The 25563-nt window shown below is 41.3% G+C and overlaps 1 protein-coding gene across 5 annotated transcripts in view; it reads right to left on the reverse strand.

The window, feature by feature from the left end:
• The window catches only part of LOC311257087 (teneurin-3), a 156281-nt gene that overhangs the window by 12543 nt on the left and 118175 nt on the right, over window positions 1-25563 (reverse strand). For 3 of the 5 annotated variants that reach the window (XM_084352532.1, XM_084352530.1, XM_084352528.1), the window contains 7 exons: window positions 24474-24735; window positions 22507-22774; window positions 20558-20701; window positions 9583-9832; window positions 7469-7489; window positions 3223-3455; window positions 1277-1431 (listed from right to left, as the gene is read on the reverse strand). In XM_084352532.1, coding sequence (XP_084208658.1) covers window positions 1277-1431; window positions 3223-3455; window positions 7469-7489; window positions 9583-9832; window positions 20558-20701; window positions 22507-22774; window positions 24474-24735 — 1333 coding nt within the window. The remainder of the gene's footprint in view (window positions 1-1276; window positions 1432-3222; window positions 3456-7468; window positions 7490-9582; window positions 9833-20557; window positions 20702-22506; window positions 22775-24473; window positions 24736-25563) is intronic. The other 2 variants (XM_084352531.1, XM_084352529.1) reach the window with 1 other exon arrangement.

Genomic DNA, 25563 nt, shown 5'->3' on the forward strand with positions numbered 1-25563 from the left:
GTCGCCAGTCGCTGCAGAAGAAAAGGTTTTATGTGCGCCAAGCCGAGCACTGCTTCATTATCATGTATGGTGTAAGTGTCCTCAATCCCGAGTATTTCTAGTGGAACACTAAACACTAATTCGGCTCCAGCCACATCAAAACAAGCCCCCCAAACTGAGTAATTATTCTTCCCTCCATATCATCTGCCGTGACCTGAAAACTCATCTCTTCAATAAACACTTCATGTCTCCTCTTCCTGCCTGAATCACATCTTCCTCCTACCACATATTTTCCTCCTGTACTTTGAGAGAAAATGCTCTGCACTTGTGGAGTTGAGAGCGAAAAAAACAAAAAACAAAAAAAAAACACAATTTCTTCGTCTCTGCTGTTTCTTCACCAAGCTGCTTACAAGGTTTGGTGTTCTAGGAAGTGGAGCTTATTCAGCTGATGTAACTGTATTTTCTTGGAATAGGATCTGTCCATTAACTGTCTATTTTAACACATTTTAACATTTATTCAATAAGGAGATCCTCACTGAGATTTAAATCTCTTTTTTTATGGCCAAGACAGACTGACAGCAATAACAAAACAACTGACATCACCCAGGGGACAACAGAAAAAAATCCTACAAGATCAGAATTTAATAAAAGCTGAATTATAAAACAATAAATAATTAAAAAAATAATAATGTCAAAGATCACATCCTTGATACAAACAAGATTCACTTTAAGAGCAACCGCAGGGCAATCTAAAACCATTATAAAGATAATCAAGATGATCAAGTGTTATCAAACAATAAATAAATTAAACTGAAACATCCAGATTCAAATATTTCCCACAAACAGGAGCCAGAAGGGAGCGCGTACACTTTCTGTAGCGCTGATTTAAATTCCCGGAAAGAGACCAGTTTTTGCAATTTCAAATTTAATTGCAGAAGGTTCCAGGCGGAGGGAGCGGCATGTAAAAAAGCTCTTTTCACCACTTCACTGAAGAGTTTGGGAACTGTTAATAATAACATAGACGGTGAGGTAATTTTAAAAAAATGCCACAGCATATCTTGCTCTAACTTGAAGACCAGTTCCCTGAAAAGATTATCATTCATGAAACGATATGAGCTATACTGCATATGTAATATATATGCAGTTATATAATGATGCATATCAATGATGAGTCATAGGTAAGCAAACTGAAAGAGGGCCAGAGGGGGTGGGGGCGCACAAGGTGGCGCTGTGACATGCTCTGTGGAAGCCCACAGGCAGCGTTAACGACTGTCTGACACTTGAGAGTAGAAGTCACCTGATTGACATCCATGCTGTTGTCGCAGGTCAGAGGGCGAGCCGATGTCAAGTCGTTGGAGCCGAGGAAAGTTGATATGATGCCGTTCTGGTCCACCTTTCTGATTGTGGTGCCATCAACAAAATAAATCAGGCCATTCTTGTCCACAGTGATGCCTGTTGACATCAGGTACGAGGGGGTAAAAGGAGCAAAGAAGAGAAAGAGGGGGGAGGGAGAGAAAAAAAAAAAAACCTGTGATAACAGGAAAACATGGTAGATATGCGGCATCTCTGCTTGCATGACTCAGTGGACAGAACACGATGGATACATGTGTCAAGCTTGCCTTCCCATTATTCAGGTCACTGCAAAAAGCACAGCCGTCAATAATTCAAGGGCTGCTTTTCTGCTATTAAATTATTTCTAAGGCAGAAGTGGGAAAGGCTGTATTCATACGGTATATATGCACTTGGTGCATCTTGTAACCCTCCTCTCTAAAAGAGGACCTCAGGAGGTGGGGGTGTCAATGAGGGGCGAGTCTGGGCGATTTTTTTGACATCGGCAATCATCAACAATCTGCACACCATTTGAGAAATGAATGAGCGAGGGAGCGGAAATGACAGCTTCGGCCAATTTTAGATGAAAGGGGTGAAAGACAGGCAGTTGCCATGGTGACAACTGTGGACTAAATTGTCTCAATGATTGAGTGTCAGCTCAGAGTTGTAAGTTGCAGCCAAGCCAGTGTGGAGTTGCAATAACCATTTGTTCCAAACTGGGAAAATACATTAACGGACCACTGCAGCCACCACATCGCTCTCCGTGTCACCGTGCTGCTTAATAGAGACCAGCACCTATGGGAATTCAATCATACCTCACATGCAAGCAGACTGATATTTATTCACCGCGATGGCTTCAGCATGCTGCGGCGTCGGCTTGAATTCAGAAGACGGAGACCCGCTGATCTCAGGAACATGTATGTATAGCGAAAGAGTTTGGGAGGATTTAAAATGTTTTGAATGCGCTTTAACTTCTGCCTTACCTCCAGCGTATGATTTCTTTTTCAATGAAGTCTTTAAAAGCTTCTATGGAAGGTGAGTGGTTTGGTTTGACCTGTGGCTAGGTCTGCACAAGATTGCTTTCTGCTAAAACATTGACGAGCCCAGGGAGCCCACGGTGAATCCTTGGGAGCTGGCTATTTGACAGTCTGAGATTCTCAGACAGATGAAAAGTGTCACATTTGAGCAGAGTTCACCAAATGTCTGAGGGGAGGGGAAAAAAATGGAGCCATCTGCTGTTTCTTCTCTGGTCTCGGCTTCCACCCACTCCATCATTAGAGTCGCTCCCTCAGATTGCCTTCACTCAAGCCTTTATCACCCAGCTGAAGCTGTGCTATTGCAGTTGGCATTCAGAGTGGGCAACAACTAGCGCAAAACAATTCATCTTGGCCTTTTCATCCAGAAGAATTTATGGAAAAGTGAGCAATCCATGCACAAATGGCCATGTGCTATTTGAATATGGACTACTGGATGTGCATAACAGGTATTGACTTGTGAATTGCTTTTACTTTAATCTTTAAAGGCCTGCAGACTTTCACAAGAGCTGTAAGAAAAGAAAAAGTCACAGTTCTTCAAGTAAACATGATTATTTAGTGGAATATCCAATTATGCAAAAAAATAAATTATGCATTATATTTCTGGAGGTTAAAACAACAACATCTTTTTTTTAGGCAGCAGCTTTAATTTACAAAAGGATCAGTTCTCTTATTCGACAGTCACTGCTTACTTTAACTTCAACACATGAGCCACAACTCACATTCATCCATTAAAAAATCAGTCAGCCAGCAGCTGGCACCGACCCCAGTGGCACACATAAATTTAAATTTAGCAGTTGCCACTCCTGACTGAGAAAACCCATCACCGCGTCCCGCCCTTCCATTTCAGTCCCACATCTTCATTAGTTTTAAACCATACCTTTGGGCCCAGTGAGAGAGGCCTCTGGAGCTTTGCCTCCGTCGCCACAGTGGTTCTCATCAAAGGGCAGACAGTGTTCCCCAGTTCCTGCCATCACCTCTGCATTGGACTGCAGGTCCTTGGTCCCGGTTAAGGTTTTCGGACGGTAGATCCTCCGGGAGTTTGTGTCTGACACGTACAGCTGGCCACTTACTGGATCAGTGGCCAGGTAATACCGGTGTGCCGGGTTGTTACTGCATTCAAGACAATAACTTGGTTATATATTATTTAATGTGCCTTTAGTTTGCAGACATGCAAAACTTTTCTTTAGATGCTCTTTCCTTTACAGTGCAGCCAAATAGTCCTTTAATGGTGCTAATTTATACTAAAGTAATCTCATGCAATAATCTCTAAAATAGCTGTGGACTATAAACCCCCAACTGACCCCTGATGAAATTTTGCCTCATTTTCCCTCTGAATAAAACAGAATCAGGAATATTATAGCGAGTTTTGTGCATTATGCCTCTCCAGAGGTTACATGTTTTGAGAATGCGTTAGATTTTGAAGTTGTGTCGACAGAAAACACAAAAACATTCCTTTCATAACAATGAAATGAATATAGACAGGTGCATTGTTTTACTTCTAACAGCACGTCCTGCGTCCTTCACACATTGTTTCAAGTGTAATGTCACAAAGGAGCCGTCTTCAGAGTATTGTTTAAATTGCATTAAAAGAAATGACAGGAAGTTGATGCCAATGTTCCATCAGGTTTTGTTATTAGCATTTAAGCTGTCGTGGTATTTTCTAAAACACACACTGTAAATGGCTTATTAAGTGTCATTTCTTTTCCAGTCCAGTTGCTGGTGAAAATATAAACCTTATTATCAATTTTTAAATCAGCAGCAACATCGTCATTTATGTGGTTAATGAACAGTAGAATGAAATAATGACGTTGAAGAATTTCCACAGCAGAAATGTTTGTGAATGAAAAATAAAAGACAACGTGAAAGGGAGAGGGATGAAAAGATGGAAGTCAAACAGAATTGAACAGGATACCGCAGCAGTGGGCTCCCAGCTTACAAAGCAGAAACGACAAATTGTGAGCCAGATCACTTCATCTGTTATCACTCCCCTGTGGCGAAAAGCCTTTGGGAATTACAAAAAAAAAATGACTGGCTTATGTTAACAAAGTGCAACAACTAATGGCACTGCGTCTAGTTCTGTCTCATAATGGATCTGACCCCAAATCAGTGAGCAAATGTGTCAAACATTAGGAATCAAAAGACTCCACAACACATCGTTGACTGATTTGGATTTGAGGAAATTAAATCATTTTATGTGACTTTCAAATAAACTCAAAGTACTAAAAAAAACTATTGACCTCTTCTATTAATGCAGAGTTGATACATAGCGGGTGCTTAAGCGCCATTAAAAAGCTAAAAACAGAGGCAGTTAACATGAAAAATAGCTGGCTTTACAGTGCAGTCGTAAACATGGCTTCTCTGCTTGTACTCCAGCTTAATGGTACCTCAGTCAATACTGGTTGGCTTTAGAAGTGGGATAATGTGATGGCAAAATAAATGTGGCAATGAAACATCTTTGTAAAATGATGAAGATGGAGCCATAAAATCTGACAGCTATTATGAGTCAAAGTAAATGGCCAAAATAGGAAGCTGCGATCAACTTCCTATAAAGAATTCAGCGAGACGTACATTAGAAACTCTTTCTTCTACGGTCGACCTTTAGGGGGTGGACACAATAAATGAAACACCTGGATGACATTATTCAGTCCAATATAACAGCCCTGCAATAAAAATACATTTGTGGAGTTGTAAGACTTTATTACGCGGTCTTATTTGAATATTTTGTTTACCACTGTATATAACACCACCTCAAACCATGGCCTGAAACACCCATCAGTACCAGAACCACATCTGATTTGACCACTAGATCAGATGTTAACTGTGGCTTGTTGAGGTTTAATGCACCTGTGATTAGCCTACACCATGCTCCATCATTCTTGCCCCAAGTTGTCAACCAGGTGCCAGTCACGTCCTGACTGGACTATCACAATGTCCTGGTTGTTGTGCAGGCAATCAGAAACGTCCAACTGATCCAGAATTCAGCAGCCCTCATAGTAACAACCTGCTCAAGCTTGGCATGTCAATCTGCATCTCTGCTCCCTTCACTGGCCTCATGTAGTGGCTCACTTTAAATTCAACACCTTGTTGCTGGCCTACATGTACTCCTGCCAAGAATGGAATATCACCTGACTACAGTCGGCCCACAGTTAAACCGGGCCCTGTAGCAATCTCTCCTCAATCTGCTTCTCTGTCTAGCTGGAATTATGCTTCTGCGAACCTACACAGAGGAGGTTGTCATGACTCAGAGACGGGTCAATGTGCACACCTCACGAGTCTAAACATTGTGTCGCGCAGACCTGCGCGCCAGGCGAGCGGGTCGGTTTATACAAGTCTCGTGCTTTTCTTTGTCATTTCTGATAGAAATCAGAGAGTCTTTGGGATTTAGACTGACAAAAGACAAAGGAAGCAATTTCAAGATGTCCCTTTGGACATTAGATTTTGATGAGCATTGTCACAATCCTTTTTAAATGATTAATCAAATACTGGTAGATTGATCAATAATGAAAATAATCATTGGTTACAGCTGTAGTTGTTTTAACACAGGTTTAAAAGAAACAGCTGAATAAACGTCTCTGAACGAGTCCCGTGCTCTTTCATCTGCTGAAGCCCAAAGAAGCATGTCACCAGGTTCTTTTGAATTATGCATCAGGACCAAATTTAGTTCTCTTTAGAGTGGTTACGCGTACACCTGTCGTTTGTTTCCTTCGGTCAGGACCAAAAAAAGCCAATTTCTCAAAAACAAAACTAAAGGAGACATACAGTGAGTCACATGGACTGACAGTGGTCGGTTGTGGACATCTATCCTCCGTCGTCTACACGGATCGTTAGAGGAAAATCAAAACTACAAAGTTTATTTTGGTGACAGATTACGAGTCATGATGCACTTCACTGCACCGGACAGCTTTATTTATCTTCTCTGGTGGTCGTGCGGAGCTTACAAAGAAATTCTCAGATACAGGCATCGATCAAAACTGTACTGCATCTGATCCGAGCTGCTGGAATCAGATGAGGAGGAGACAACATATCATGTAGTCAAACAAAGAAGGAGGAAGCTGCTGCAGCGTCCAGGAGACGACTGAGGGAGCGTCTCTGCAGGCCCGTTGAATTACTCTTTCAGAAGGGCAAGATTTAACAAGAGACATAAAACGATGCAATTATTTATTTGTGTTTACTCCACTTTGCTTATTAGTTTTCACAATTGAACAGGAAACATTTTGCATTTTAATCTTAGAGGATAGGTGCATTCTTAATAACACTAAGTTGCATTTAACATTTTCTTTTTATTAAATTTGACTCTGCCTGGATTAAAACTGTAATGAAATGAGAGCTTTTTGTGCTTAACATCAGACATCACAAATGAACGGGCTAATCACCCCGTAATGAAACGATCAAAGGGCCAGATTGAGGTTGTTACAGGGTTGTGTTCGACCCACAGGCCGCCAATTGAATAGTTGTGGTTTGGATTTTAAATTCACACCAAAGTCACATTTCCATATCACATAATCCAGCCGCCACCGCAGAGACGACACCACCTTGACAGCCGTCTTAACAGAGTTACACCAGTTTACTCTGTGTAGCACCTCTGGCGGCTACGGTCCAGTTAATCACTGGGACAACCTAATTGCCACCAATGTGCATCCTCAGTTGATCTGATGCTGTAGTCTTAATCATGAATACAAAGCAGTTGTGTAAGCCCCTGTGGATAAGAGCATCTGCCACCAACGCTATAAATGTAATTATAAGATTTAGACTGGCACTGTTTATTGCAGCAGCATTGTAGTGGACTGCATTGCACTTGGTACATTACTGTCAGTGTTGATATATATATTTACATGACTTATTTTTTTATATTTATACTTAGAAATACTAAATGTTGCTGTGTACGTTGTAGCCATTTCATCAACAGCCACATCGCACTGACTCTGACGGACCGTCGTCTTCACTCTTCCTCTTGTTTAGATGTAATCAAGCTATAATTGGTTTGTTATAATTACACATGGTAATCACTGATGCTAAAGGCGACCGTAAAAGAAAGAGTTATTCATAGACTTAAAAGGAGAGGATGATACAGATGGGGATGTACGAGGAATACTAAATCACGTGCACTGAGATAACACACCTACCTGTGTCTAAAGTCTTTGTTTCTACGACAGGGAACAGAGGAAGCAGGAAAAGAGGGAGAAGGAACAAAGACAATGAAATTTGTAATTCTCAAAAGGATACCTTTACTATTCATTTCAAGGTTGTTATTAGACAGCTTTCTTGTCATAAAAATGACTTACTGGCTTGATTTGTTTTTTTTTCCTTTTGCTAAAAGCCTTCTTATTCCTCATTGAAACCACGAGGAATAATTGCTGACAAGGACTCAAAGTCTAGCCAAAAAATGCACTGCCTCCTCCCCCCCTTTACAGTTTCCAGTGAGGAAAAACAAACAGCTAAAACTCAGAAAGTCAAAGTATCCCCTTGAAGAATCAACACAGCCACTAGAGAAAGTCGCAGGCAATGACGATCAGTTTGGCAGAAAGACGAGAAGCGGGACTGTGGCCGAGAGATACAACCCACAGAGAGGAAAATATGTACTGCTATCTGCATACAGCCCGTCCTGCATTACCATTGTTTCTCTCAATTTGACCACTCATACTGAAATATTGATTCTGCCACTTGTTATATTGGCCACTGAAGCCAGAATCTAAACACAGACTTTATGCTAACAGCAGTTGAGAGAGGTCCAGGGAATCTCAAATGAAGCATTTGGACTTTTATATAACAGGCATTCATCATACATACCAAAAACTGCAACCACTTTAGTCTTTGATTGTTTGGAGGAAACTAATATCAGATACAAAATAAGCAATTTTCAGCAAGAAATGAAGTTATTATATATCATTTCGACCGTATTGGTTTAAATCTGCACTGCAGCCACCGTCTGATGCGACTACAGCTTTCCTTGGTGTTTCTTTTATGTCAGATGAAACTTAATTTGGCTAATGCGAGCCTTCATAGTAGTGTTTTGTGCTTCTCTCCGTGTAAACAGAGTAAAACAGTTGCTTGGAGACATGAACCATTTCTTAAACCATTATTTATCTTGGGAAGCGTTGCTGAGCATGCAAGCTCCTTCACAGCAGCTCGCTGCCTCCATTCATACTGCTGCACACTCCACACGATAACTGCCCTGTAGTGGATGATCGCTGCGCAGGTACATCGGCAGTAGAGGAGCGATAATTAACTGATTAAATGAATGAACAACTATTTTGATTTTTAATCAGTTTGAGTCCTTTTTTAAGTTGATTCCAGCTTTTTCTAAATGTGAATATTTTCTGGTCTCTTCACTTCTCCATCACAGTAAACTGAATATCTTTGGGTTGTGCACAAAAACAACTTTTTTGGACTTCATGTTGGGCTTTGGAAAACATTTTTCTGACATTTAATTGATCAAAAAAACTTTCAATTAATCAAGAACTAACAGATTAATGACCAGTTTAAATAATTATTTGCAGCCCTAACTGGAAGGTTTATGAGATGGAGAGCAACGTTTTAAATCACTCAACCCTCGTAATCTTAATACTAAGTAACAAGCCACGTAATGCACAACAAGTGTGCTGACCTGTGTCCTTTCAAGGCAGTTTTCATATGTTTGCCATGTATGTGTCTCATGAAAGATGATGGCCCAATGTACATTTAATCAACATCTGCCACTATGAAATAAGCCAACTGGCCGAATCAGAGTCATTGCTGGGAGAAGCCAACTTGGCATGAGGGCGTAAATCATCCCAATTACACGGCGAAGACAGGATGTCTTTCCTAATTATGGAGATGGATAGGGAAAAGATTTCAAATTTCTATGGGTAGTGGAAAGACGTGTGTGACTGCAAGTCTGTCCACCATGCCATTTCAGTCTCCCTCGCCACATGGAGGACTAAATGTGGGAATGTTAGGTGGGGTCCAACATCTTTAACTGGACGTATTTTTTTTTAGGGGTCATCTACAGTTTGTTGTGTGTTTTTATTTGTTCTTGTATTTTTAAGTTGGAAAAACATCCATATAATACATTTAAAGCACAAAACACTACAATGAAATATCTTTATCTTTGATGCAAATGTAAAGGTTAACACTTTCCTACCATTTGGTGAAGTGACAGAGATAAAGAGTCAACAGGTTGCACAATAAATCCTGTTTTCTTTCTTTAAATCAGCAAACTAGTTGTTACATACTCATATAAGAGAGGCCTCCATCTTACCTGAGCTCCATGATACTTGTGACATTCCCAGATGGGTAGATACGTCGGATATAGTTGAAATCTCCGACGTACAGACTTCCGTCGATGCCCCACGCCAGAGCCACCGGCGCCAACAGCTTGTTGCCTTGGGCCTGGCCGTTACAGCTGGGGCACGAGATGCTTCTGCGCCGCCCGTTACCCATGACGGTAGAGATCACAGGAGGCTGGAGAGAGATGAACTGGTTCTCCCCGCTGCCTTTGTACAGAATGCCTGGGAAACAAAGCAGCAGTTATTTGCGAGTGTGAAAACATAATTAGAGTTTTCACTAATAGCAAATACCGGTCTCATTATCTAGCAAGGAAGTCGTCACACATCTCTTTTATAAGAGAGGCACAGAAAAGGAAAATGCATTCATTCAATTTACAAAAACAATGTTTAACATTGTGAAGAAATACCAACAGATTTCATGTGTAAAAAAAGGAAAAGCAAAGGTCTCGGAGTATAAACAGTATATGAGTTGAGATGAGAAATTTCACAAGACTCACTTTTCTGTGTTCTAAGTTTAGTTTGGATCCAAACTAACAAGTACAAGTCTCACAACACCACGACTGACTGAGGCAGCGGTAGACGAGCGTCTCCTGTTTTCTGCAAGGTAAAATAGCTGTTTTTCTTAAAGGAGTCTGGTGCTTTGAAGAGAGCAGCTTTAGGTCCCCTCCATTAAAGGCTGTCTGACAGCAAGGTTAAGTGGTGAGGATATTCTAAATATAGCCCGCATCTCAACTGATCATTTATGTTTTTTAGGTGGATAAAATACATTTTGCTGCTGCTTCCCTGTCTGCAGCAGGGCATTGCTCAGCCGCTGTCCTGGTCTATTTCTCCAGACTGGAGTTGTGCCAACCACCATCTACTGTCGGTAATACACTGACTTTGCATGAAGTGCCTCGTGCAGCCTCGCCTCAAAAAGTCCAAATTAAACCTTTAAATACAGAGTTGGAGCTCAGCGGTGATTAGCTTAGCTTGGTATCCACCTGAAGGAAGAGGAAACACCTCGCCTGACTAAAGTTCAAAATTAAGCTTACCTAATTAAAGTTTCATTTCACTTGTTTAATTTTTGTGCAAACAATCAAAAAATGACAAGTTGTGGTTTGAGGTACTATTTCTCCCCCTTTTCCTCCAGTCGTTTTGCTAAGCTAGGCTAACCATCTCCTGCTTATATATATTTATGATTATATATATATATATATATATAAAAATCTAAATCTGAATTTAAACTTGTGATTTCTGACATTTTATAGATCAATAAAATTGCTGTATAAAGCTTAATAGCCAGAATATATTAAGGCATTTATCTCACTTTAGTTCTCAACACCCATAAAGTGTGCTGTAGCTGTCTCAAGTTATTGCAGTCCAAGTGTCATTTCACAAACTTGAAAATGGAGGTGAAAGCAAGGTGATTACCTTCCTTTGGATCTACGAACACTAACCAGGCACCTTTTATCACAACTGCCAAATGGATCCTCGTCCATCAGCAGGACGATTATAGTTCAGAGGTGTGGAAGGTTGCCGTCAGGACACACCAGTAATATATTTTGAATAAAAGTTAGGAAATGAATTGAATTAGTTTTGTTTGTTATTGTGAGCGGAGATAAGATAATGATCTGATTTAAATGCAGTAGTAGCAGAGCCGGCACGCAGGCAACAAGCTGACCATCAATCCAGCCGATATACCCTAATACTTTGTATTGTTATTATAGAGCTGCTTCAGGGGATCCTGGAAACTTTCCTCAAAGCTCAAATAAATTGTATGTAAAATAACGTCCTTTCAACTTGACAGAGAGCCGCATCTCCCCGAGTCACACAGAGGTGGTAAACATAAATACATCGCAGTGTACCTCCAATACCGGTGCATACATTTTCAGGGAGGACTCGCCAAATTTGGTGAGTCACTACAGATTAATAATTTAACAAGAAGCAGATATAACTGGCTTTTTAGGGGAGGGGGTGGTACTGATATAGTGGGACTCTCTTCAAAGGGGAAAAAGACACATCAAAGGGAAGAAGTGCATGCTGGAAGCCCTTAATTATTCACATCAAGCAACTTGTTTGAATTCACACTGCCTCTGTCCTAATTAGTGAATCTATGGCACTGCTGAATGGCCACATAATGTCGTTCTCTCACAGCGTTATCCCGTAAGCTATCGTAACCCTCGATGTATGTGAAATCGAGCGTGCCGCCATGCTGCTTGTCCCTTCTCTGATTAGTTCCTTTCATTGATTTAATTGATTGAAGGGCAAATTCAAATGAAGGCACGGTCCGGCGAGACTCGTGACAGGACGATCTGACCAATCCGTCTTTTGTATCCGAGAGCATTACACACGAGCCTCTAACAAAGACAAATAGGTCCGGGGGACGGCTTTATGCGTGACGCCATCAAACGCGCGACCTTGGGACTCTAATTGAACTGTGATCCATGCGTCTGCTCACTGAATGAAACACACGGCGTGATGAGAGCTCTCGCTGAGCCGGAAGGTTGACGCTGCACCCAGGAACATAGCTACAAATAACAAATAAGCTTTGTAATCTGCCTTGAATTTCAATGTCTGTTTGTGTAATAGCTCCTTAACATTCTCCGGAATGACAGAGACGCTTGTAATATCCAGGAGCCTAATGCAGTGTGCAGGACATGGATCAGTTGCAGCGGTACAGCAGTCTAACAGTTTGGCTGACGTTCAGCTTTCAAAAAAAAAAAAAAAAAAAAGGAAAACACATTTAATGCTGAGGTCATTTTGGCACAGCGCCGCGGTCCGCTCTATTTACACTTCCATCATAGTTTACTGTACACACACGTCTTACCATAGGCTATTAGACAGCGTAATGGAAGGGATTAAGTACAATAATTAATCATCAGCTGCCCCCCCGTGATCACGGCACACTCGGTATGGACACTATACTTTTTCACTTTTATTTTCTCACACACACAAGTTCAACTGGTTCGACTTTAAAGTGAGTGGGCAGATTAAGGTTCAGCTTTCTTCCCTCAAGGACACTTGGTCATGACACATTACTGCTGATGATTGTTGCAAGGATCAAGCTTGTGACGTCTCAGCTGGAGAGCTGCACTGATGGGAATTTGGCTTCCGACTATCCAAGGCCCCGGGCTGAACAGGAGGGACTCCTACAGAGTGTGGACTAAAATGACTTTGGAGACACTCAACATATCATATTTTCTACTTTTACCCTGTCTGAGTCAAAGCCGAGGACATTTATGAAACTGTAAGCAACACTTTCTCGCAAATAGGATACAGCTAACCTTATGTGAGACAAGCAGAAGTGAAATTTATACAATTTGGCCAAGTTTTGTTTTCCTCACAGTTTGAAACGAGCAGCGCTCCCTCGACAGATTTTGCAGAGGAGATTTCAAGTCAATGTAAAAATACAGCAGCTGAGTGGATCAGCCATTAGGGATGTGTCTGCTCATTGATTAGCAAACGAATGTGTGGAGGCGTGCTTGAGTTTTTCGGTAGACGTTGGTGAAAGGGGGGGAAATAAAATCCCTGTTTTTTGCTTGGCCTAGGGGGAAAAAGGCTTTTTCAGAAAGTCTGAGAATCTGTTGTCTCTTTTGCTCCGAGATCACTCCGACGCTGCTCCATCTAGCAAGCCCGTAATGTAATGTAACTGCATGTCACGCAGCTTTTAGCACATTATTAAACACTCAGACACAGTTAGACTCTGGCAGTAACACGGAATTTGCCAAGGGGATATTGAAAACCATCCAAAAAATGATAGTAATTGTGAGTGTAGAGATGTGGATCAAACATGAAGGCCATTTTCTATCACGGAAAATAAAGCAGAAAAAGAAAAGAAAAGTGAGTCATTACAGAAATTTTTGAGCGAGGAGAGAAAATTGCTGTTGTTCTGTTTTTCATTCACACGCGCTGCCTACCTCCCGGTGTGTAGAACTGATAATTCACCTTTACACATCGCCCAAATCTGCAAGGCCACCTCTCCACCTCCTCTGAATACGCATATTCACTATTTGATGACCGTTATTTCAACTGATTCCTTAGAATTACTCCAGAAGGTAATCATTTGTTTGATAAAGGCTAATTTGAGACATGTACAGTAGTAGGAAAAAGAAGCTTTATTGCCAACATCACAGCGTCCATGATGATTAATGGTACAAACGCAAGGCCGAGCCTCCATACCTGATAAAAAAAACTCGAGCACCCTGAGCAATGTCACCTTGGTGACACAGAGAGAGTACAGAGATTGGTGAGGGAGGAGCGGGAGAGTGTCTTAATTGCACCCTGTCCTTCTTTGTTCTCCTCTGCACTGTGTCATTCTCTAAGATACCACACAGGCTCCCACTGATTCACTATGATAGAGGCTAAAAGTGGGCAGGAAACCTCTCGGTGCTTCAGAATGGACCGTGTGCGTGAGCTGTTCTGTAAGTACACTCTGAGATTCTGAACTCTGGCTGTGTCCAATAAGAATCAGCTATGTTACACTAGATAGAGACGCACTTCAGATTTAGGGGACGACATATCCCCACTTGTAATGAAGAAAGGAGTGGCAGGAGGACACAACTAAAGCACAGACACCAGCAATTTGCCTTATCTAGCTTGACAGGCTCTGGAGTGGAGGCTGAGAGAGAGATACTGCCTTTGCTTGGGTCCTTTGCCACAAACGATGAGAGAAAAAGTCCTCAGATGTTGGAAGTGGTGCAAAAAAAATGAAGCGGGAGTCACAACGCGGAGCGATAGCAAATTTCTGGAGCTGAACTGCTGTGCAGCTGCAGGAGGACCACCGCTCGCTAACATGTTGGGTGAGGACATTAGTCAAGGTTTACAGCATTAAAGAATCAATACTGCAGCAGCAATGAAGGCAAACAGTGATATTTGGATTCATCTTCATGCCGACCGAGGATATCGAACTGCATTCCCTGCCCAAAAACCCACGTGGGCCATAAATCTCAAATGTCAAAAAGTGGCTGAATGCAAGGCTGAATAATTCAGTTTGGATTGAGAAAATGCAAGAGGATAAAACAATTCGCCTCGACGCAAACGGCTGTGGTAGAAATGTGTGTGTCAGCAGTGGTGGCAGGCAGAACATTTACTCTGCTGTACTTAAGGACAATTTTGAGGTATTTCCATTTTCTGCTACTTTATACTTCTACTCCACTTCGGTTCAGAGGCTAATATTCTACTTTTTACTTCACTACATTTCATTCATAGTTCATATTTATAAAACTAAGATGAAACATTATTTATTCCTGATGGGAAATTCACAAGATACCCAGCAGATAAACTACATTAAGTAGTTAAACCATCTTTACAAGATAGATGAACACATTAATGCCTTGATAGTAACAGTCCGATAAAACAATACACATTATTCTGAAATATGCCGTTCAGCACGATGCGTACTTAATCTTTTCTTACTTTAAGTATATTTTGATTCTAATTCTTCTACTCAAGTACAACGTCTGAGTACTTCTTCCACTCTGTGCGTGAGGGATAGGATTACAGACATGGTTATGATACTTATGTTATGAACTGAGCTATAAACTAGCATACCGACGTCGCTAACAAAAACATTTCACAGTCTTAAAGGGCTCACTGTCTGCGGGCTGAGCTAATAGGATTGAGGCTTGAAACCCTTTTGGCAAATTGATAAAGCTGCTGTCAGACCAGGGTAAATGACACAGAACAGCAGAAGTTTGATAAACTATTTTTGAATCTTCCAAATTTTGTCAGACTTTGCAATTTATTTTCGGGGCGCTGTTGTAATACGACAAGTGAAAAGTGTGAAAGAGCCTTGGGGAGGCTGCAGCATTTACTGCATCTGAAAAAACCCGACACCATCTGCTTGTTGTTTTATTTCTGTCATCACTGCTTCCATTTACAAGTACAACCGTGCACAGGATGATTCTTCATGCACAGTAACATCCAATTTTCTGATAAATCCGAGCACGTACCAGAGCTCAGCCTAATAAAGGATGCAGCCTACATTAGCATATCACACGTGCTGCACCTATCTGTTGATCACAAGCGCATCTCACGATGAGTACAACTCCAACTGTGATGCTGCCACAGTGAAGGCTTTGGAAATGGGTGTGCTATACTTTGAGACAGGTGGGATGAAACGCACGGCACCAGCAGCAGTCAAGCTAGAGGCACATTGCAGTGTTCTCTTGCACACTTCACAAACTTCACGTTCTGGATGGCTTGACAGATTGGGTACGGCAATGGGCCCCAGTGTCTGTTCTTTTAATGTTCAACAAAGTAGCATCAAGGTTTGAACAAAGTAAAGGAAGACTCAGTTTCATAAACTGGTTCCATGACATGTTTTCCGCAACCGCATCCGACAAAAGACAGTTTGTGCAATCACTGAGATGTAAGAAGACTGTTATACATGTAGAGCACATGTATGGCATGGAAGCACACTGAGTGTTGTGGGATGAATAGCGTTGCCCGTGCCAATTGTAGGTGTGCATGTAAGATCCTACAAAAGACTATTTTCAAAAAAAGGAGTTACACAAGCTTTGCTCCTTAAAAACAGACCTCCTCTGGCTGCCAGAATATCTTGTAACAGAAATAACCTCTAAGGGTTTTTGCTTTAAAGCTCGATGGACCGGGCCGAAGAGACAGAGGCTAAAGTCAGATTTATACTTTGGTGTCAGGCGGTTGCAGAGGACGTGTAAGGAGGCTGAGCCAGAGCTCATGTAAACCTCCTCATAAATGTTACTACACATCCGGGCTGTGGAGATACCACATAGAGACCGCAAGAATCGTGATTGGTCAGCGAGGGATGCTCACATTTTCTCCCATGTGTTTATGATGCCATTAGATATTAAGAGGATATACAGCTCTTTAAATTCAATATCAGCACCATGAATACATTTAAAAGCAACAGACTGTTTTCACGCACAATTAGCTGTACAAACACTTTAATGGTGTGCTGTTAAACCATGTGGACCTCATTAACCTCCTGAACCTCACCGGACCTTCTGGTGGTGCCTTTTAAACTACTAAGTATTTATTCACACAGTGTAGCGCTAAAGACTCGGCAGGGGACGGTATGAACATTTCATGTCATGATTATCCTTGAGATTCACAATATTATCCCAATAATCATGAAAAATATTCTGAAAACTTTCAAACGAAAACTAAAAATCACTGTTATCATACAAGCTGTTAGGAAACAAAAGGATCGCAGGAAGGACACACATCTTTTTATTTTAGAAAAGATAAATAAATGGTGGTGACCTCATCTCCCTGACGTTACACACATCAGAGTTAACTCGTTTTTGTGGGGATACAATGTGTGAGCAATGCCTTCGGCCATTCTTTTGAAAGTGGGTTCTTTTTTTTTCCTGTTAAAAGGGTCGGTTTTTTTTCCATCAAGATGGCAAGTCTAAGGTCAGAGGATGTCGCTCACTGTACAGACTGTAAAGCCCATTGAGGCAATGTGATTGTGATTTTGGGCTATATAAATACAATTTGATTTGATTTGATTTGATTTGATTAGTTAGGATATACAAATAATAAATCAGGAAACCAATAAAGGACCGTGCATCAGTGAGCTAGACAGCTTTCTCAAGTCTTTCATACGAGGATATTCAGGATTATCTCAATTAACATTTATCCTGATAATAAAAATGTGTGTTTTTTATTGTGATCTGGATAAAATCTCTTATCGTCCCATCCCTAATAAAGACATCACATGTTATAATGAGAGGAACTCTGAGCATCGCGCTTGAAGGAAAATAAATGCAGTTTAAGATTCGCTCTCATCATGTATGATGACATACAAAACTGCTCTGATGTGCGTCTGACATGGTTTCTCTATCACAAAGAAATCCAGAATATATGAAATGCAAATAGTCTTCATTTCAGAAGTTTAACTGCTGGACACATCTGGAGGCTACAAGTGTCCACAGCACACTTGTGTATCCTGATGTTGGACCAGGATGTGTGTGATGTCACAAATCTTGTAGGCCGGCCTCGTTTAAATCGTTTTTCAGTAAACACAGAGAAACTTTCAACTTTCAGCGATGGATGTGAAAACAACTTTGTAGTGTCAGACTCTGCACACACATCATTCTGCACTGAAGCTCAAACATTCAACTGCAGGAACACGAAGAAAAAACATATTTTAGACTGGAGGGGGACGTATGAAAGTGATTGATCCATCTAGTGTGCAGAATCCAAATGCATGAGTGACAAAGTCATAGCTGGCAACTTCAGAGCGACGCAATCTTAAGTGATAAACGCTGCTGGTGGCCAACAGGTTGCCTGATAAAAAGCTCACTTAAAGCTATATTTGTACATTTCGCTACTTTCTGAGGAACTGACCTCATGTCAGCTTTATTTCTGCACGGCAACAGGGAGCAAATAAAAAAAGGGCGATACTCCTACCTGTTAGGTGAACGGCACAACCTCTGAGTGAGTGAGTGTAGGCGTACCACACAACCCTGAAGAGAGGAAGCTAGTGCAAAGGCGTACTGAGTAATGCTAGATGTTGTGTAGGGATGTTAATGCCAGGTCATATTGCCTGTTCCTGAAGGAACATAAAGGAACATTTCACCTTAAAATGAGATTCTGCACCACAAGAAGGGAAAGTTGATACATTTGCACTTTCTTGATCGATCGCTACATTTAAATGAAACATTATGTTTAAACGTTTATCTTCCTCTGAGGCATGAAATATGTTTTACCATTTCTTTCAGCACAATGACCTCTAAAAACTAATTTTTAACCTGATGATGAGACGGGATAGGGAAGATTTTAACAAGACGCTATTTCAGGACACCTCAGTCTGCATACAAACACACCACAGTGAACTCAACCCCAAACCGACACACATACTCCAAACATACCTGCCTGAACCTCTTATATGACTGTACAGAGACAAAGTACAGAACAACTTGTTCACATCGAGAAATAATATCAGCTGGAACATTTGTACTGCTTCATGTTTTCTCTCCCTGAGTAATGGAAATAAAGTTGAATCAAAAGGAAAATCAATCAAAACCATGCCCGGCTCCTCCGCAGTGATGCTATCACTGTCGGAAACATCAAACAAAGTCCCCACACTGTGCGGCTCAAAAGACACCATAATCTGGCTAGAACCAGGAAAACCATTACCTCAGGTATAATTACCACTTTCTCAGATGCATTTGTTGTTCACGCAGGCTGTAACATTTCCTGTTAGGTGCCAGTGGAACAGAAGAAGTCCTACAGAGTGGAAACCGTCTGTAGTGCAGATGATTATTAGAACCATTTCCTCTCCTTTTTCTTTATGTTCATAGTCCTGCTCTCCAAGTCCAGTTGGCAGTTGAAGGGCAGGACTATGAAACAATATGACTGGGCTCAAAATGAAAAGCTCCCCTCTTATGAATGAGTGAACCTCCCTCAAAAAAAAAAAAAAGTACTGTAATGCCGGTTTTGTGATTTAAATAGCCCTTTGATTTACTACAGGACAGAAACCACCAAACACCCGAGCTGTGGTGTAAGTGAATGTTTCACCTCATGCTCACATAAGAGCGATTATCACATGTAAACTGCTACACGTTGTTGTATAAAGCCCCTTTAAGATGACACTTGAATTAATTAAAAATCATAATTAAGATATTCTGTTATTCTTTGTCATCAGAAGCCACCGAACACCAGACATGAAGCAAAAAGCTCCTTTTGGCCCTCTGAAGTTAGAAATGCTAAAGCTAACGTTGTAAGCTGCTACACCAACAATTAACAAGCTACACGTAAATAAACCCTCCAGCGATATTGCACATTGCATTCTTTAGTAATTTCTGCCTTGATGACTTTATTTTTCTCATCGTGATTTCAACTAGCACGCAGCTTCGGCCTCAGGTAGCCAGAGGGAAGACGGATCACCGCGAGGCAAAGTATCGTGGGAGTAAAGTGGGGGGGGGGGTTATTGGAATAACTGTAGTTTAAGGGTTTTTTTTGTCAGTTTCATGTATAAAAAGACCCAAAATGAACACTGTGAGGTCAGAACTTGATTACTATAAGTGAATTATTTAAGAGGCAATTATATAGTAATGATTCTGTTCCAAGAATTTGGTCCATATAAGCAGTTAATCACTGTGACCATGATCAGACTTGCATTTAAAATGAGCGCAGACACACATTAAATGCCCTCTCAAACAAAATAAACATTACAGAAAATCTCCCCAAACAACGAAAGGCTAAATATCCAGTCGCACACTCCAATCTGACAGCGAGAGACTAAGGACTCAGCTGAAGGCCACGACTGTAACCTCAACCATTTTCAAGATGAAAGGGCCACAAATTATGTTGGACAACTGGAACAACGATTGTGAGCCGGAGTGGGTTTAATGTCAAAACAGCGGCCTGGCAAACTGACAATGCACAGTACCCCGAGGCTTACTTCTGATGATTGCAGTCACATTACTGCCTGCACACTTGTAACATTCTCCAGATACTGTAACCCACCAATGACTCAGGCCTCTATGTGTATTTTTGATAAGTTTCATTATGTTTCACTCTCTCATGTCTCTGCAACAGCACGACAAAGACAAACTCACGTCCAATTATTGTACTTGGCAATTAAAGCGATTCTGATTGATGACGGAGCAAGAAATTAATTTAGTTTATTGAATTAATGCGAGAATTAAACATGACGCCTGTTCATCAAAAGCGCGAGCCTTCGTGAGCGCCAAAAGGCCGTCTTCTTCCTAAAATAGCTGAGTAGTGTGGAATCGCAGCGAGCCCTGCACCCCGGTGACTTAGTCACTGATTTATTCAGTCATTACTGTGAATGATCGGCCCTTCAAAACTCTCCTCTATTATCTGCAGATGGGATGACGAACCATATTTCATTTTCATTCAAGTATTTATTGCGGTGATTCAGGGTAAAGACCACCTGCCTGTAACCCTAAGAGGCTACCTACTTCTGCCCCGCATGCACACACATACACATACACTGAATATATGAGCGTTTCTTACCTCTCTGAATGTCCAATATGTGGTGTTTGTCTAACATCCACCCTCCCATGTTGGAGGCATCCAGTTCATAGCCTTGCAACACCGCCGTCCTCTTCTCCCAGAGCACCACATCAAGGCAGGACTCGTATTCGTATCCCACTGACACTGAAAGTAATGATGGCAGATACCTATGGTGAGCAAGGTTGCAACCTCCTTACCTGACACTTATGGCAGCAATGAGGCCTGTAGCCTATAAGACATTCAGCACACGTTATGGCTGTTTTCTATATTTGCTGGGGCTGCTTTCTCTTTGACTATGTGATTTTCTCCAGCTGGGATGATTTTAGAAGACCCGTGGGGTATCTGGGTCTCACCTGCACAGTTTGTATTTTATGTTTCCTCCTCTCATTTGTCTCCTTTATCTTGTGTAAATGCAAATAAAGCACGACACGAGATAGCTTGTAAAGTGGCATGAATTACTTAAACAATAAAGGCTCAGATGGAGCACATTATAGTCAATATCATAAACGCTGTGGCATGTTTGCAGCCATAATCCAGGAGTGAGTCCTGTTGACTGTCAGGGCTGTGAGGCTTTTATTTCTCTGAAAAGCTGGAGTGCTTCAACATTCATCCGTCTTAACCAAATCCCCGAGCCTTTTTCAGACTGAAAAGTTTTACAGCAAAACATTAATATGCAAGAGTTACTGCATGTAGTTCTGTAAAAACAAGATGAAGACATATGAAGTGCATGCTGATGCAGTATTAGTCGAAAAGAGTCACCGCCAATTTTACTGATTCAAAGTGTGTTTACAGATCTTAGGATGCTACTAAATATGTGAAAGAAGTAGTATAAAGCTTTTTGTGGCTCCATAGGAAGCTGTATATGATCTGATAAACTGCCTCCAGTGATTACACTCAGTGGCTACGTTGCATTGTGGGTAATGTAGGTCGAGTTACCCTTTAAAGGTCCAGTATGAAGGATTTAGTGCCAACTGGCAACCAACTGAACACCCCTCATCTCACCCTCCCCTACAGTGGCTGCTAAAAGTCTCTGAAGTCAGTGATCAGTTTGTCTGTTCTGGGCTTCTGTAGAAACACAGCAGTGTAACATGGCGTCTCTGTGGAAGAGGACCTGACCCCCCCGTTCTTATTCTAAGGCAACAAAAAACACAATACTTCTTAGGCAATATTCATTATTTGGGAGCTGGAGCTCATCCCAGCTGCCATTGTGCGAGCAGCGGGGATTCACCCTGGACAAGTCGCCAGCTCATCACAGGGACGTATAGGGACAAACAACCAATCTCTCTCGCATTTACACCTACGAGCAATTTAGAGTGACCGATTAAGCTCACTTGCATGTCTTTGGTCTTTGGGAGGAAGCCGGAGTACCCGGAGAGAAACCACGCAGGCACGGGGAGAACATGCAAACTCTGCACTGAGTTTACTAGAAATATTATATTCCATTTTTGCCAATAGATCCTCCTAAATCCTGCACACTGGACCTTTACAGTGACACGTTAATTATTGTTATTTTTAAAAAAAATCCTAATTAAGATATTCTGTTATGTCTGATCCAATCAAAAGATTCTGTAATTATATGTCATTAGTTTTTACTGTGACTATCGACTCTTTGCTGGATCATTTCTAAGGCCACTGCCTCATCGGCAATATTTAAGTCACTGCACTGCTGCTGCTGAAATATCATACATGCAAAACAAAGAAGTCAGCAAAAGAGCAGTGGCCTTCAAAAATGCAGCACTGGGGGATTTCAGGATTTCACACAAACTACTAAATCTTTATTGCACAACAAAAGCACCGCCTGGCTTAAATAATCCTCAATTTGAAAAAAAAATAAAATCAATCTTCGAAAGTTCAACCAAGGTTCATCGCCTGAGGGAAGCCGGGGTATCTGAGAGTGAACTCACGCTTACACAACATCTTCAGTCGGCAGCTTCACAGCAGGTACTCACCCACAGCCTCTGCAAGGCCAAAGACCTTCTGATTGTAGGCGTCTGTTTTATCCCAGATGAAGGTGTACGAGAGGTCGGGGAAGGCAGGGAAAGACTTCTGGAACTGACGGCCCATGACGGCCACCATCAGGTGCACCTTCATCAGGCCGAAGGGGAGACGATCCTGGGTCAGAAGCACCTTGAGGATGGGCTTGTAGCCAGCTGCCCTGGAGCTCAGGTAGACCAGGTTGAGGTCACTGCCTGGTATGGCCACTTGCTCATGAAGAACCTAAGATTTTAATTAGCAGTCAGACTGGTGCCAAGTGCACAGCGTGGAGTACAGACTTAAGTAACTAGAGCAGCAGGAGTTTGCTGGTATTAGATGTAGTTACAGCATGTAATACATTACAGTATATTTACAGTATATGACAATAAAAAATATTGGGGTTCACTGTTATCATTCACAGGGTTTCTGCAGGTTTTAACAACTTACATTTAAGACATTTTAAGATCATTATAAATGCAATTTAAAAAAACAAAACAGTATGAAGGGTATGACCAGAATTAAGTAAATTATTTGTTTCACACTCAACATGAAAATCCTCCTGAACATGACTCATGTTCAGAAACGGTAGCCGTTTGCTGTTGCCATTTAATCGCACCGTTTTGTTTTTCTGACTTCCAGTGCGACTGATGATATTACACCCTGATTAGAGCGTCTTCTTGCAGAAGGTGCAGCTGGTTTCACATTCATTATTTTCAACAGGCTTCAACCAAGAAATAAATCTGCTGTTCTCCAGCCAGATCTGGTTGGAATTTGTACTTACCGGTATTAGATGAAAGTATTTTAACATGAACCATTTTTTTTAACTCATTTCATCCAGAGGTAGCCATTTTTTTTTATGAGGAGACACCACGCACTGCACAACACACTAGCTCTGACTAGACATGTCTGCATTAGAGGTTATTCGTTCTATGTTGGTTTCATTTTGTTGTTTTGTTTCAGCACGTTCAATGCAAATCTTAACCAAAAACACATTTAAAGCGAGACTCAAGGAAATGCAATCAATGATTAATATATAATTCAAGATTTAAGACATTCAGATTATTGGACTTGAGACTATTATAGGACCCATTGAAACCCTGCATTCAGTGAAGAGCGGCTCAGCCACACAAGAGAAATGTTCTTTGTCAGGTTGATATAGACACACACGCTAATCAAATTATTTCCTATTCAGTAAAGTCAAATATAATTTTTGTTCAGCAGCAAAAATCATACTTGATAGTTCTTAGTTCCTTCAAGACCTCACTTTTACACAACAATATAGTAAATGAACATTTATGAACACACGCCATGGGCAGTAAATTAATTATTCATTATTTGAGACTGTGGAGAAGAAATACTTTTACTTGAACACCGCGACTGTAACACACTCAAGTCTTGCTCTATTTTTATTGTCCTAGTTGTGGAACAGGTTTCACCCGAATGCTCACGTTGAAGCATGTCCAAATTGTCGCGAACAGATCTTTTTTTATCCTAATCGGTTTTAAACAGCAGAAGCTGCAGAGTCACATTTTTGCATTTAGGGATTTTCAATTCTGATTTGAGCCAAATGGATACAAACCAAATCCTGGGGCATGCAACCTCCATGCGATGTGCCCTCAGAATTTATCAGTATTACTGCGAGGCAATTTATGGCTTAGTATTTGGGGAGACGCCTCAATTCAATCAAAGCTCAAAGGCAAACTGAAAGGCAAATCTGACTGTTTAAAATAAGCGAGAGAAGCCATGGTAAAAGCAAGATAACAGCATTATCGTTACTCTGTGTTTGTGTATTTTCAACGCTGCTGCTTGTAATGTTGAGATCAAACGTGGGTCAAATTATTCAAGTCATTCAAACGCATCAGATATGAGCGCAAATTTGGAATTGACCATAAAAGCGCTGTAATGCGTTCTCCCTGGGTCACCTCTGCGATTGCCGTCTCACCTGCGTCTCGGGGATGATGGGACTGTCCTCTGGGGAGCTCTTGTAGAGCGTGGAGAGGGGCGTAGCCAGGATGAGGGGGTTGGGTCTGATCAGGCCGGTAAGGTAGCAGCTGGGGATGTCGTTCTCTTCCCTCTTCATCACCACTGTGTCCATCACGTGGAAAACGTTCCAGGGCAGCCACACTGTGCGGTGCAGCGTGGGGAACGGGGCGCGCTCGTAACTCAGCGTCAGAGAAGCACCGCCGTTGGCCAAGAGGTCAAACCTTAACACAAAACCAAATCACCGATTTGATTAACTGAATTATTAGCAAAAAATAGACTGTATTTACTAATGTCTGTGCAACGTAAGAGTTTACTGCAGTCTGGGTTTTATTTTCATTGTTGCAGCCATCTGTTATAGTGGCTATGATCTATTTATATCCAGATCTATATGTAGCCAATTATACAGAAGAACTCGTCAATGAAAGACATTTTTTACTAAATTTAACTTCTCACAATAAGAAATAAAACATGGAGGGGACTTCATCTTTAGTCTCACTGAAATCACATAGCAAACAAAGTCTTTCCTCTGTAGGGAAACCAGTAAAGCTGCCTGCTTCTGGACAGCAGCTGATGATAATGTTCCCTAACGCAGCCTCCACAGTGTCTCGTTCTTTTTTCAGACAAAATCGTCCAATGAAAATTTTAGGTTTTTGCCAAACATCAATAGATGATCTTTCCTAGTGCGGCAGGAACAATTTGTGCTGAGCATAAACAGTACACTGTGATCTGTTTTGAAAAATAATAAATACGTCAGTCATACAAGATTAAAAGTATGAGCTGCTCTTCAAGCACATTCAAAGGTCAAACAACTCACAGTTATGTCCAACATTAAGGTACTAATGCCTCCTAGCACACATACACACATGAAGACTTGGCTCTATAATTGTATGTCTTTTATCACGGTGTTGCAATTTTCAGATAAAGTAAAAGTCAGAGTTGAGTGGACGGAGCAATATTAGAATCCTTTCCCGCTCTCGTTAGTACTCATGTTTTCTTGCTTCATGTGACTTCTTTATAGCTTTAGCTTTGTTTTAACGGTATCACTGACG

The sequence above is a fragment of the Pagrus pagrus genome (genome assembly GCF_965226575.1).
Source record: "Pagrus pagrus genome assembly, chromosome: 5".
NCBI lineage: Eukaryota > Metazoa > Chordata > Actinopteri > Spariformes > Sparidae > Pagrus > Pagrus pagrus.